The sequence below is a fragment of the Vitis riparia genome, chromosome 8, assembly GCF_004353265.1.
Source record: "Vitis riparia cultivar Riparia Gloire de Montpellier isolate 1030 chromosome 8, EGFV_Vit.rip_1.0, whole genome shotgun sequence".
NCBI lineage: Eukaryota > Viridiplantae > Streptophyta > Magnoliopsida > Vitales > Vitaceae > Vitis > Vitis riparia.
The window spans coordinates 10,999,232-11,012,881 of NC_048438.1; the positions used below are offsets into that span (position 1 = coordinate 10,999,232).

A 13,650-nucleotide genomic window follows, 5' to 3' on the forward strand; every position below is an offset into this window, starting at 1 on the left:
CAACCTATGAGATAACTTTTCCCTCGTAAAGAGATCTAAATGATCAACCTCGAAAGCATCTTTAAAAGAAAAAATTGAGTTTAAAGTTGAAAGTGAACTAAGTCTTACTCAATTTGAAATCTTTATTTTTGCTAAGACACGTCAAACACATGAAACTTTGGGATAAAAAAAATTAATAATAAAGAAGGCTTAAAGAAAGGTAAAAAGAATGGACTCGAGAATAAAAACAAAAAGGGGCTCATTTGAATAAAATCAAATTGAGTGTTTTAGTCATGGTGGATGTGCAATTGCTTTGATAGTTCTAGCTTCAAAGAGAACGAAAAGGCCATGCAAGTGAGTTATATTGATTCTTATTTTGATAAGAATGAATAAGATGATTATAATGAAATTAATAATAACCTTTATTTTGTTGTATCAACTAAAATATGATTTGGAAATAAAGTTAATTTCGAGGATAAAGAGGAAAGGGAATTTAATAATTTATACACCCTTAAAATAAAAGTAATTCCAATGAATGCACAGGATGAAAGTTCCATGTTTGGGAAAACTTCATCTACACACCATCAAAGTAGGTGTTATGGTAAACTCTTCAAAAAGTTTAAATCTCGTGTTAAGAGGCTTGTGACCTTAAAAATCAGATTTTTAAGATAAAAAAAGGTAACATCTTTAAAAATATATTTGAATGGCCTCCAAGTTTAATACATTTAGGCTTTTTTTTTTTTTTAAAGAAAAAAAAAAAAAAGAAGCTAAGATTTTTTTTATTTCACGTAAAATATTAAGTAAATTGGAAAAATCTCCCAGGCAATGTGGCATATTTTCCATTAGAAAAAAGCCAAGCAAGTTTTTAGGAGTTCCTACCTCTTCATTTTTTATTGGCTTAGTTTGATCAAATGTAATATCAAACTGGGCAATAAACTCTTTCTCAATCACAAATCAAACTCAACTGCAAACATCAATCTGCAATTGGGTATAACCCATTTTTATGTTCATAAACAGACCAACATGCATAATTACACAGAAATACACACATGTATTATGATCATAGATACAGATCAATCTTCATTTCCATGAAATTGGACTTGTGTTTCTTATATTTGGGCTCTAGAGATCATCATGGAAGAGAAATGCATCCAAAGGGTGCTTCTTATGGCAGCTCCAGCGGCAGTTCCGGGCACACTTGGAGTTGAACATCATCAGCCTAGTGGACTGAAGAGCGATGATATTTGAAGTTGAAGGAGACTTAGAGAGAACAATGGCATACCCGTCGTCCATGTAGTCTGTCCCATCAGGGAACAGCTGCCACAAGAGGCTCCCAGCTCCGCTCCCTCCCTTCCTGGTGGAATTCAGGAGGACCTTGTACACTGTGCTGATGAGGGTGTCGCGGAATGATGAGTTGTAGCCATCGTCTTCTGAAGATACACCAAACTCAGCAAACACAACAGGCATTCCCAGGTACTTCTCACTGTCCTCTATGTGGGCTTGCATCCATGATCTGGTGAAGTCGAGATGGGCATCAGTGATCGATTGAGAAATCCTCCATCAACAAATGAAACCGTTAGTGATGCCAGAAGAAAAAGGGCATACCTATGATTAATGTAAATAGGCATGAAGCTGGATTTGTTTTAAGTTCATGCCAGATATTGCTCAAGTATAAATGCATAGGTGTCTAGCACTCACCAAGAGTCTGGATAAATGTGAACTGAAGCAAAATCGACACCAAGAACCAGATGGTTTCTGATAAAGTCAGTTCCAACTTGTTGAGCATACGTATTCGGGTTGACTTGAACTTTATCTGGTGTTGAAGGACCATAAAATCCTTCCAATCCTATCTCCAGTAAGTGCTTTGGATCCATACTCTTCACGTAGACCGCCATCTCTTGTATCCATGACTAGAAACAATAGCAATCAATCGCTTCAGAAAAAAAAAAATGCCCGTTGCAAAATCCAGTTCTCACACACTTCCAAGTAAAAGCATAATATTTGGAATTACAGAAAATAGTTTGATGCATCTGATGGTTCTTAGCCTTCATAGAACAAACCTGCAGTTTATCCCCTGTAGGATCTGAAGTACATCGTGGCTCATTCATCAGTTCCCAAGCGAAAATTGTTGGGTCCTCCTTGTAAGTGATATTTGTGAATGTATTGACTCTATTGAGAACCGTCTGTGTAGACAAAATACTGAAGAGAATTATAAATCAGACTTCAAATTGCGAAAGAGAGCACATGAATTTTTAAAGCAAAAGATGGCCAGGCGGTTGTGAAGAACTTGCCTTAACATTGGCTTTGTAGTAGCTTCTGAGAGTAGGATGAGAGAAGAAGTCATCATCAGAGGTTAAATTCAGGCCAGCCTCTTTTCCCCATTTGACATACTGTGCTTTCCCACCATATCCTTCCCAATTGTTGACTAATGACAATATGAGCCTGATTTTGTACTTCCTTGCTTCACTCACAACAAAATCCAGGGCCTGCAACAATGAATGCTAAATGGTTTGATCATTCTATTAGGATACAAAATACTCATATAAGTATCTAGATCGTGTTTAACAAATTGAAGTGAACCCCTGGAGATGGAGCCTTGAAAACCGGCTATCAAGTGGGGGGGTGGCGGCGGTGCCCAAATGCTTATAACTCCAACCACTAAGCCTTAGCTTATCTCAGCAATGTGGGACTCAACTGGGTTGATACAACAAAGGATGAATCCAATGCCACTTGCTTTTTCCTATAAATAGAATTCACCTTCATATACACAAATCGGAATTCATCCTTTCTTCTATAAACTCAACATCAAATAGAGCAGCAGAAGATGGAATTGCCTGATATGTGTATTGGCTATGGTGATGGGCGCAAAGAGCAATAAAATCCACAAGCAAGAAAACTGAGATTTGTACAGTGAAGAGTACCTTGAACACCTCTTCATCATAAACAGAGGGAGACTTCTGAAGAGCTCTCCACTGGCCATCATTGAAAGCCAAGGTCCTGCACACAGTTAAGCCCACAGAGGCTGCTTGTTGAAACACCTCACTGACCTTCCCCCTTGTGGATTGATCCACAGCAAATACCATCAACCAGTAAGTGTTGAACCCGTTCACATAAAAAGGCTTATCATTAACCACAAATTGGTTCCCTTTCTTCTGCACCATTGTCCATGGCTCATCTCCAAGGTCACCCATCTCATAAACCCTATACCCATGTCAAAAAAAAAATCAAACCAAAATGTAAAAAAAGAAAAAAAAAGAACAAAAACAGAAGCAGAAACATGAATTCAAATTGTGGGTACCCATAATTAGAGCTAGAATATGAAAGGTGATCAGCTACATTCTCCACCAATGTCTCCAGATCCTCATCCCCACTGACCCCAACGGCGGTGGAGCTTGAACTTTGAAAAAGAATCATAAAAATGGCAACTGAAAAAAACATTTTAGACCCAGGTTTTCCCACATAGGTATCCATGTTTTTTGAGTCAGTGGGCTACATTTTGCAGTTTTCTGGACTCCATATTTATATGTATGGATGTCTAAGCTTTCCCCATTGTGGGTGACAGAACTGTGACACATAAGAAGAGTGTTGAAGAGGGGATGACCTCTCTATCTTTGAAGCAAAGAAAATTTTCTTTCATTGCTTGGCCATTGGCTTCTCTTAGAGGAATGGGTACACAAAATGAAGAAGAGTTGGTGTGAAGGGTTAATTAATGCTGCAAACATCACTCTCATTGGCTTCTCTCTAATTTTATGGCAGGTTTTGCGGTTTTTTGGCACGACTCAAAACCACTTTGAGGGCATGACGGTCATTTTACACCTTAAACCTAAAAGGTTCAAAGTGGAAACAATATAATATTCATCTTATAATTGAAAATTACCAATTATCAATTTATTGTTTAGAGGAGTAAAATAAATAAATTCTATGATCCCTAATTCTCAGCTTTAAAAACTAACACATCAACCAGAATGTTATTGTTCAAATAACTCCAAATTCAAATAATTTAAATAGGAATTAAATTTTAACATCTAAACAATGTTCAAAATAAAGTTTGAATCAAAATCCTAACAAAGAAAAATTTCTCAACCTAGTCATCACTCCTCGCCCGAATTGAGAGTATCTGAAAAATTATCAATGAAGGGGCATGAACTTAAAACTCAATAAAGAACATCAATATAGTTTCATGGATCAAACATTTTCAATCATGTTTGCAAATAGGAGATATAACATATACTTATTTTTATAAAAACTTTTGAGTTTAAAATACTAATATATTCAAACTTTTCAACAAAACTTTTTCATATCCATTTCAAAACAATTTCTCATCAAAACCGAATTGAATATATTCAAAATATCTTTACTCTGGTTATCATATGACAAATGGTTTCCAATTAGGTGGGACTTTACAATTGAGTAACTAGTTTAAAATTTGTTCAATTTAAGGTGAACAAAACCAAATGTCAACAATTATAACCCGTTGATTAGGGTTATAAGTTCAACTATTATAACTCGTTGATTAAGGCCATATAATTCAGAGTCAAATACTTTATTTCATTAATTCAAACTTATAAAACAAAATATCATATCTCCTCAATTTTTCACTTTTCATAAACAAAGAAAATTCTCAAATACACTTTCCATACAAAACACATATTTGATCCATGAGAAAAGATAAAAATAATATTTTTACACATTTCAAAATACAATATAAAAAGAAAATTATTTTTCTTTTATAAAAATTTGCATTAATTTCCCTTACCTTAAAAAAGCGCTAAAAAACTTGAAGTATTTAGCTTGACGAATTTATTCCCCACCTAACATAATATCATACACAATTATCCAAATGTAAAAATTTAATAATCCTAAAAATATTTTATTTAGTATTCGGATCTTAATTAATTTCTCATACTAATATTATTAGTACTCAATATTATTTTCAACTTCTTAAACAATAATAATATAATTTAATGAATTTCCAAATTTTTTTATAAACTCATATCTCTTCCAAATCTTATTCTAACTATTTATTTCTTTTGTATACTTAAACTAAATTAAAACTTTTATTAAAAACAATTACTATTATTATTACTATATTTTTCGATACCCCGCAACATTATTACTATTGTTATTATTATTATTATTAATATCATTATTCTTATTAATCTCAACTATTATTATTATTATTATTATTATTATTATTCTTACATCACTTACAAACATCCAAATCACATAATTTTTTATTATTATTATTAATATCATTATTATCATTATTCTTATTAATCTCAATGTCCCCTCTTACTTAACAAAATAGCGCATGTGCTTTTAACAATTCCAACAACCCTACCAACTCTACTCATTATTATTATTTTAATTTATTCCACTACCACCCTTGGCCACTCACGGTTACATATTAATTTTTTTTTTTGTCACCCCAATACAATTCCTTAAATCCAAAATCCAGAAACATGCAATTCTTCTTCTTTAGTTTTCCAATTCCTTAAGCCACGTATAATCATATATTTATTTACTCATTTAATTTTTGAAATTTCATTGTTTAGATCTATTCATCTAAAAAAAATTCAAATTTCCCTATTTTCATCCATGTGTTACTTATATTTATAATTTTATTTTTTTGATCTTAAAATAAATTAGCTAAATTAACCCTAATCTAAATTAAAATTTTCTAAAAAATATCTAATATGTTCAAAACTAACTAATGAATATAATATATTAATCTAAAATTAGAATCTTATATAGAAAAATTTAAACTTCAAACTCTAAACATTCAAACATTTAGCACATGTTATTCAATTATCTGATTTTTAGTTAATAAATTTTTTTAAATAAAGAAAACACTGGGAAAATTTAACTTATATAAAAGATTATTAATTATAAAAGGACTTTTTTACTTTTAATGAATTTAATTAATTAATTAATTAATTTATAATTTACTATTTTGCCGCTGAAGTTTATTTTGGGGTGTTAAAGTTTCTGTTTCTCCCCTCGCCCCAACCAACCGCCATATGCTAAAATGGAACTGATGGTTTTCTGAACAAAGAATCCTCAGTCTTTGGAGTAGAACACATCGATTGTATGTTACGGTGCTAAAGTGGGGTTTATAATTGTATTTGCAGCTCAATTGTCCTGTCCTGATCCGTTTGATATGTATTCTGCTGGCATTGTACTGATGCAAATGGCAGTACCAAGTTTGAGGTCTACAGCAGGCTTAAAGAATTTCAATTTAGAATTAAAAACAGTGGGGTATGACTTGAAAAGATGGAGGGAGTACACTTGGTTCAAGCCTGACTTGACTATTCTTGATCTAGACTCGGGCAGGGGGTGGGATCTGGCTACTAAACTTATTTCAGAGAGGGGTTCCCTCAGAAGTGGTCGTTTATCAGCTGCTTTAGCTCTTAGGCATCCTTATTTCTTGCTGGGTGGTGACCAGGCTGCTGCTGTTCTTTCAAAACTAAACCTGACCCTACAAATGCTAGCATCCGTTTAATATCTTTGAATGAATTTTTTTATGCCTAAAAACATTTTTCTGATAATTAAAGTATGAAGAAAAGGGGTTTTGGATATATTTAAAGTATGAGAAATGACTATAATATATTTAAAAAATGGAAAATTGAAGAACATATTGAAAAATGAAAGCAAAAATGTAATATTATGGGTGGATATTCAAACATCCACACTCAGTTCAAATGCGTCCTTGTGGGATGTTGGAATGTTGACTCTTTTGTTTAGTTTTTTAAGCCCTATTTTTATATTTTCCATGGACATTTTGGTAGATTCACTTTATAAAAACCTACTTTGAATATCCCTTTAGAGTATTGACATAAAAATCTAATTTTTTGGACTAAAATCTCTGATGGTGCTCTAAGTACTCTTTTAACTCTCAAAAAACTTTGAAGGCCCTTCTTAGAAGTCCTTTGAGTGGAGAGACAAGTTGCATCAAGGTGATTACCTCCTGTAGCTCTAGACAAGAAGAGACAAATGTCAAGCAAGAATGATATAAGATTGACAAAGAAGGCAATGAGGCCTTGATCTTGATGAATTTAGAAGCATAGCAACATGTAGATATGCTAAAAAAATATGAGATATATTAGTTATAACCGATAAGAACACTTGCTATAAAGTTATCTAAATGGTAGGTATTGCTCGTCTAATTTGGAAGCATTAGAATGAATGAAGTATTTTAAAAAAAATTCCAAATTTGAAGGTAATTAGGAAAATTTGGTCTGACATACAAAAAAAAAAATTGTCGATGCATTGAGAGTGAATGAGTTTGCAGTTCCTTGTCAACCTATAATATAACTTGAGTTTAAAGAGGAAAGAGAACTAACTTTTACTTAATTTAAAATCTTTATTTTTGCCAAGACATTTAAGAAACATGAAACTCCGGGAAAATAAATAAATAATAAAGAAGGTTCAAAAAAAGGTAAAAAGAATGGACTCGAGAATAAAAATAAAGAAAGAGCTCGTATGAGTCAAATCAAATTGAGTGTTTTAGTTATGATAGTCCTAACTTCAAAGAGAATAAAAAAAACCATGCAAGTGATTTATAATAATTCTTATTTTCATAAAAATGAACAAGATGATTCTAATGAAATTGATGATAACCCCCATTTTGTTGTATCACCTAAAATAGGGTTTGAAAATAAAGTTGATTTTGATGATAAAGAGGAAAGAGAATTTAATAATTTATATGCCCTTTAAATAAAAGTAATTGGGGATGCATATATTAAATGATGAAAATTCCATGTTTGGGAAAACTTCATCTTGACACCATCGAAGTAGTAAATGTCATGGGTAACTCTTCAAAAAGTTTCAATCTCATGCTAATAGGCTAGTGACCTTAAAAATCAGATTTTTAAAATTAAAATAAAGTAGCATCTTTAAAAAATTTGAATGGCCATCAAGTTTCATACCTTTAGTTTTGAAAATAAAAATAAAAATAAATAAAATCTTTTTTATTTCACGTAGAATATGTATAAAAAAATGACATTCTCGACAAACAAGTTTTTGAGAGTTCTACCTCTTTGTCATGCCCCTTATACTCATTCCAAGGGCATGATGGTCAGTTCATGCTTCAAATCCGAAGCTTTTAAAGTATGAATTGACTCAAAAATTGGACCTGGGGCAGCTTAGTTTGATCCAATGTAGCATCAAACTGGGCAATAGACTCTTTCTCAATCACAAACCAAACTCTTTAACTGTAAACATCAATCTGCAATTGGGTATAACCCATTTTTATATTCGTAGACAGACCAACATGCATAATTATACAGAGATACACACAAGTATTATGATCATAGATATTGATCGATCTTCATTTCCATGAAATTGGACTTGTCTTTCTTATATATGGGCTCTAGAGATCATCATGGAAGAGAAATGCATCCAAAGGGTGCTTCTTATGGCAACTCCAGCGGCAGTTCCAGGCACACATAGAGTTGAACATCATCAGCCTTGTGGACTGAAGAGCGATGACATTTGAAGTTGAAGGAGACTTGGAGAGAACAATGGCATACCCGTCGTCCATGTAGTCTGCTCCATCAGGGAACAGCTGCCACAAGAGGCTCCCAGCTCCGCTCCCTCCCTTCTTGGTAGAATTCAGGAGGATCTTGTACACTGTGCTGATGAAGGTGTCGCGGAATGATGAGTTGTAGCCATTGTCTTTTGAAGATACACCAAACTCACCAAACACAACGGGCATTCCCAGGTACTTCTCACTGTCCTCTATGTGGGCTTGCATCCATGATTTGGTGAAGTCGAGATGGGCATCAGTGATCGATTGAGAAATCCTCCATCAACAAATGAAACCGTTAGTGATGCCAGAAGAAAAATGGCATGCCTATGATTAATGTAAATAGGCATGAAGCTGGATTTGTTTTAAATTCATGCCAGATATCGCTCAAAAATTTGCATAGGTGTTGAACACTCACCAAGAGTCTGCATAAATGTGAACTGAAGCAAAATCGACACCAAGAACCTGATGGTTTCTGATAAAGTCAGTTCCAACTTGTTGAGCATATGTATTCGGGTTGAATTGAACTTTATCTGGTGTTGAAGGACCATAAAATCCTTCCAATCCTATCTCCAGCAAGTGCTTTGGATCCATACTCTTCACATAGATCGCCATCTCTTGTATCCATGACTAGAAACAATAGCAATCAGTTACTTCAGGAAAAAAAAAATGCCCATTGGAAAATCCAATTTTCAAACACTGGCAAGTAAAAGCATAATTTTGGAATTACAGAGCTATAACTAAAGCTAATTTTATTTGTCACAGAAAAAGGTTTGATGCATCTGATTGATCGGTTCTTAGCCTTCATAGAACAAACCTGCAGTTTATCCCCTGTAGGATCTGAAGTACATCGTGGCTCATTCATCAGTTCCCAAGCAAATATTGTTGGGTCCTCCTTGTAAGTGATATTTGTGAGTGTATTGACTCTATTGAGAACCGTCTGCATAGACAAAATATTGAAGAGAAATAGAAATCATACTTCAAATTGGGAAAGAGAGCACATCTATGGCGTGATTATTTTTCAAGTTGGATATCCAAGTTTTAAAGCAAAAGATGGCCGAGCGGTTGTGAAGAACTTGCCTTAACATTGGCTTTGTAGTAGCTTCTGAGAGTAGGATGAGAGAAGAAGTCGTCATCAGAGGTTAAATTCAGGCCAGCCTCTTTTCCCCATTTGACATACTGTGCTTTGCCACCATATCCTTCCCAATTGTTGCTTAATGACAATATAAGCCTGATTTTGTACTTCCTTGCTTCACTCACAACAAAATCCAGGGCCTGCAACAAAGAATATTTGCAGGGGAAAAAAATGAACAAAAATCTTGGCTACACAGTGAATGCTGAATGGTTTGATCATTCTTCTAGGATGCAAAATGCTTATATAAGTTTCTAGATCATGCTTAACAAATTGATGTGAACATGGAGATGGATGAAGCCTTGAAAACCGTCTATCACGGGGAGGGTGCCCAAGTGCTCATAAGTTCAACTGCTAAGCCTTAGCTTAGCAATGTGGGACTCAACTGGGTTGATACAAAGGATGAAACCCAATGCCACTTGCTTTTTCCTATAAAGAGAATTCTCCTTCACATATACAACTTGGAATTCATCCTTGCTTGAGGTTGTTGCTTCTATAAGCTCAACATCAAACAGAGAAGCAGAAAATGGAATAGCATGATATGTGCAGTGTCCATGGTGATGGGCACAAAGAGCTATAAAATCCACAAGCATGAAAATTGAGATTTGTTCAGTGAAGAGTACCTTGAACACCTCTTCATCATAAACAGAGGGAGACTTCTGAAGAGCTCTCCACTGGCCATCATTGAAAGCCCAGGTCCTGCACACAGTTAAGCCCACAGAGGCTGCTTGTTGAAACAGCTCACTGACCTTCCCCTTTGTGGATTGATCCACAGCAAATACCATCAACCAGTAAGTGTTGAACCCGTTCACATAAAAAGGCTTATCATTAACCACAAATTGGTTCCCCTTTTTCTGCACCATTGTCCATGGCTCATCTCCAAAGTCACCCATCTCATAAACCCTATACCCATGCCAAAAGATAAATCAAACCAAAATGAAAAAAAAAAACAAAAACAAAAACAGAAGCAGAAACATGAATTCAAATTGTGGGCACCCATAATTAGAGCTAGAATATGAAAGGTGATCAGCTACATCCTCCACCAATGTCTCCAAATTCTCATCCCCACTGACCTCAACAGCAGTGGAACTTGAATTTTGAACAAGAATCATAAAAATGGCAACTGAAAAAAATATTTTAGACCCAAGTTTTCCCACACAGGTATCCATGTTTTCTGAGTCAGTGAGCCACATCTTGTAGCTTTCTGGACTCCATATTTATATATATGGATGTCCAAGGTTTCCCTATTGTGGGTGACAGAATTATGACACATAAGAAGAGTGTTGAAGAGGGGATGACCTCTCTATCTTTGAAGCGAAGAAAATTTTCTTTCATTGCTTGGCCATTGGCTTCTCTTAGAGGAATGGATACACACAAGATGAAGCAGAGTAGGTGTGAAGGCTTAATGCTGCAAACATCACTGCTAAGACAAGTTTTAATGGGGGTTTTGGTTTAAGAGAATTGGCCCTATGAGAATGGGGGATCTTGTTGGTGGGGGAGTGATGATGATTCATCAAGTTTAGGGTATGGATTAGATTTTTCATTCATTGGATATACCAATTAGGATCCATGGGACCCATAGATGGGAAATGGGGTATTGTCATATATGATCAGCTCAGCACTCAACATGGAGTGAGAAGCAAGGAGGGACGAATTATTTGAGCAATAGAAGGTAGGGCTAGTTGAGGGTGAAGTAATTGTTGTCTGAAGAACACTTTTCTATTGTTCAAGATAAAATAAAATAAATAAATAAAACTAAAAATAAAAATTTGACAATTAAAACTTATTTTCTATCCTAGGAATTTTTGATGAAGGTGTCGATGATCATTATTATTTCGACACAAGAAAGGGATGTGGAAAATTCCTTTCTTGTGTGGAAGACTAGGAACCTTTCCTAGAATCATTTGTTTTCCTCATTTCATTTATCCTTTGCTCTATATTCTACGCTTACTCATGTCTAGTATCTAGTCGAATTGGATTCTATTATTCTAATAGATTTAAATCCGGCAATAGTGACATAGTCACACCACTCCAATTTAGATTGAAAAAAACAAAGAAGAGAAGGGGTAAAGTCAAATAATTTTCATCACAATGTACATACTAGCCAACACTTAGATCCGACTCTATCCAAACTTTTCTGGTTCACCCCAACATTTCCCACATGTCCGACTGTTACTGAGCAGTTTTTGGATATCAAATGGACTTCCCCGGAAGGTAATTTTAATGTGGTAGATTTCCCTTCTTTTGCAATTAGTTTCGCTACAGCACCAGTGTTTTTAGAAAACATTTTTAATTGTTTTTTAAGGGTTATTTTAAAAAATAATTAAACAAACATCTAAAATGATAAAAAATAAAACATTAAATATAAAAATTATTTTTAAACGATATTTTAAAATATTAGAAATAATTTAAAAACAAGTTAAAAACATTTTAGGTTTTTAAACAAGTTTTTGTTTTTTCTTTAGCAAAAGTTCAGGTTTAAATAAATTTTTTTATCATATTAAAAACACAATGAAAAATCAACTCATAAAACAAAATTACCAAATAACCTAAATGAAAAATTATATTAGAAAGAAAAGTCAACTTACAAAACAAAATTACTATAAATAATGGATGATATTAAATGGACTCACATTTGGCATCCATTTCATTACAAACTTTCATAAGTCAATCTATATTTAATAATTCAAAAAATTATAATAAAATTCATTTAAGCTAGAATTTGTAAATTTATAGCATTAATACCATCAATTTAAAACACTAAATAAAAACAAAATTAAAAATCATCATTGGATACTTCTAAGCAAATTTCAACATAACTATGAAAGAGTTTGAAATATTAAATTAATGTAATAATAAGGTTGGCATGGGTTGCACACCACCAACCCAGGCCCAACCCAAATTTAAATCTAAATTACCATTTAAGTCAGATTAGGATTGGGTTTGTGTCAGGTTGAACAGGCCCAAATTGTAACTCTACTCAATGGCAGAATAAAAGTCTTCAGCAATGGATGGCTTAGCTTGAAGAGGAAGATCAAAAAGGATGAATAAGAAGACAAAACCCATTCAAACTAAAGTCGGAAACAAATTTAAAAATCAACAATTTCCAATTTAAAAATGAATGAAAAATAGAACGTTGACAAAGTCTAAGCCTCAGCAATTATGAACTTTAAGATAAGAAAAACAAACCAAATAAAATGCTTGAGAGAGAGAGAAGAGAAGAGAAGAGAATAAGAGAATAAAAAAAAGGGAAGGAGCAGCATACCTCAAAGTCTGAATGACTTGAATGAAAATGGAAGTCGGTCCAGGCTGTGCCCATTGAAGCTTCTTGTAGGCTCTGGAAGCCAACAGGTGTACATCATGATTCATGAGAGGCCAAGTGGCATGCACCGTTGACAATAACCCCTTATATAAAACGACGCCGTGCAGGTGTGAAACGGTGTCGGTTTCATGTGCTACATCACTACAATCGACCAGCCACTTCAGATGCTAAAGAAAGATGAAAGTGGGGCTCGCTAGATGGTAGAGGGTTGCACATGGGAAGTTCATAGTCCAAGGTCATCCATGGGACTCACGCGCCACTGAGAACCAAATATGAGTATTCCCTGTTTGGTTAGAGTGTTTTTCTGTTTCCATTTTCAAGAAAAACAGAAATAAGGGGGTCTATTTTTTTTTTTTTTTTACAACAGTATTTAAAAATAAATTTTATATGCATTACTTGATTTTTCATTATTCTATATATTTATTCCATTATTTTTTAAACATGAAAATAAGTAAAACAATTATAAGTAATTAAATGTGCATCTGAAAGTGTTTTTTTAGGAGAATTACCTATAAGTGATTTTTTATAGGTGATTTTTCAATATTATGGGTGATTTTTTTATATTTTTAAAAGTGTTTTCTAAAAATTTTCAAACATCTAATTTTTTTTTTCAAAAACAATTTTTAAATTAAAAGTGCTTTATAAAATTTCTGTCAAACAGACCCTAAAATATGTTATTAGAAAACAATA

The 13,650-nt window shown here is 33.7% G+C and overlaps 2 protein-coding genes across 3 annotated transcripts; both read right to left on the reverse strand.

The window, feature by feature from the left end:
- Positions 1-926: 926 nt before the first annotated feature.
- LOC117919705 (mannan endo-1,4-beta-mannosidase 6-like) lies at positions 927-3,549 on the reverse strand. The gene is made up of 6 exons (XM_034836942.1): positions 3,278-3,549; positions 2,901-3,180; positions 2,271-2,465; positions 2,040-2,162; positions 1,678-1,889; positions 927-1,534 (listed from the first exon to the last, which is right to left on the reverse strand). Exons 1-6 carry the CDS (start codon positions 3,448-3,450, stop codon positions 1,102-1,104), a joined length of 1,416 nt encoding a protein of 471 aa, XP_034692833.1. The 5' UTR covers positions 3,451-3,549; the 3' UTR covers positions 927-1,101.
- Positions 3,550-8,139: 4,590 nt separating this feature from the next.
- Positions 8,140-13,022, reverse strand: LOC117919550 (mannan endo-1,4-beta-mannosidase 6-like). 2 transcript variants are annotated; one of them, XM_034836709.1, is made up of 6 exons: positions 12,904-13,022; positions 10,262-10,541; positions 9,587-9,781; positions 9,324-9,446; positions 8,925-9,136; positions 8,140-8,783 (listed from the first exon to the last, which is right to left on the reverse strand). In XM_034836709.1, the coding sequence occupies exons 1-6, from the start codon at positions 13,005-13,007 to the stop codon at positions 8,351-8,353; spliced, it is 1,347 nt and encodes a 448-aa protein (XP_034692600.1). In that variant the 5' UTR covers positions 13,008-13,022; the 3' UTR covers positions 8,140-8,350. The 2 variants fall into 2 exon arrangements, with proteins under 2 accessions (XP_034692600.1, XP_034692599.1); XM_034836708.1 differs by lacking the exon at positions 12,904-13,022 and adding an exon at positions 10,635-10,839.
- Positions 13,023-13,650: the final 628 nt, after the last annotated feature.

What these genes read in the sequence shown, in the direction of transcription:
- LOC117919550 (XM_034836708.1), bottom strand. Translation starts at nt 10,831, where the DNA reads ATGTGGCTCACTGACTCAGAAAACATGGATACCTGTGTGGGAAAACTT. An exon ending in ACTACAAAGCCAATGTTAAG is followed by an intron (nt 9,447 to 9,586) that starts GCAAGTTCTTCA and finishes TTGTCTATGCAG; the next exon opens with ACGGTTCTCAATAGAGTCAA. An exon ending in CACATTTATGCAGACTCTTG is followed by an intron (nt 8,784 to 8,924) that starts GTGAGTGTTCAA and finishes TTGTTGATGGAG; the next exon opens with GATTTCTCAATCGATCACTG.
- LOC117919705 (XM_034836942.1), bottom strand. Translation starts at nt 3,450, where the DNA reads ATGGATACCTATGTGGGAAAACCTGGGTCTAAAATGTTTTTTTCAGTT. An exon ending in TATTCTAGCTCTAATTATGG is followed by an intron (nt 3,181 to 3,277) that starts GTACCCACAATT and finishes ACATGGGTATAG; the next exon opens with GGTTTATGAGATGGGTGACC. An exon ending in ACTACAAAGCCAATGTTAAG is followed by an intron (nt 2,163 to 2,270) that starts GCAAGTTCTTCA and finishes TTGTCTACACAG; the next exon opens with ACGGTTCTCAATAGAGTCAA.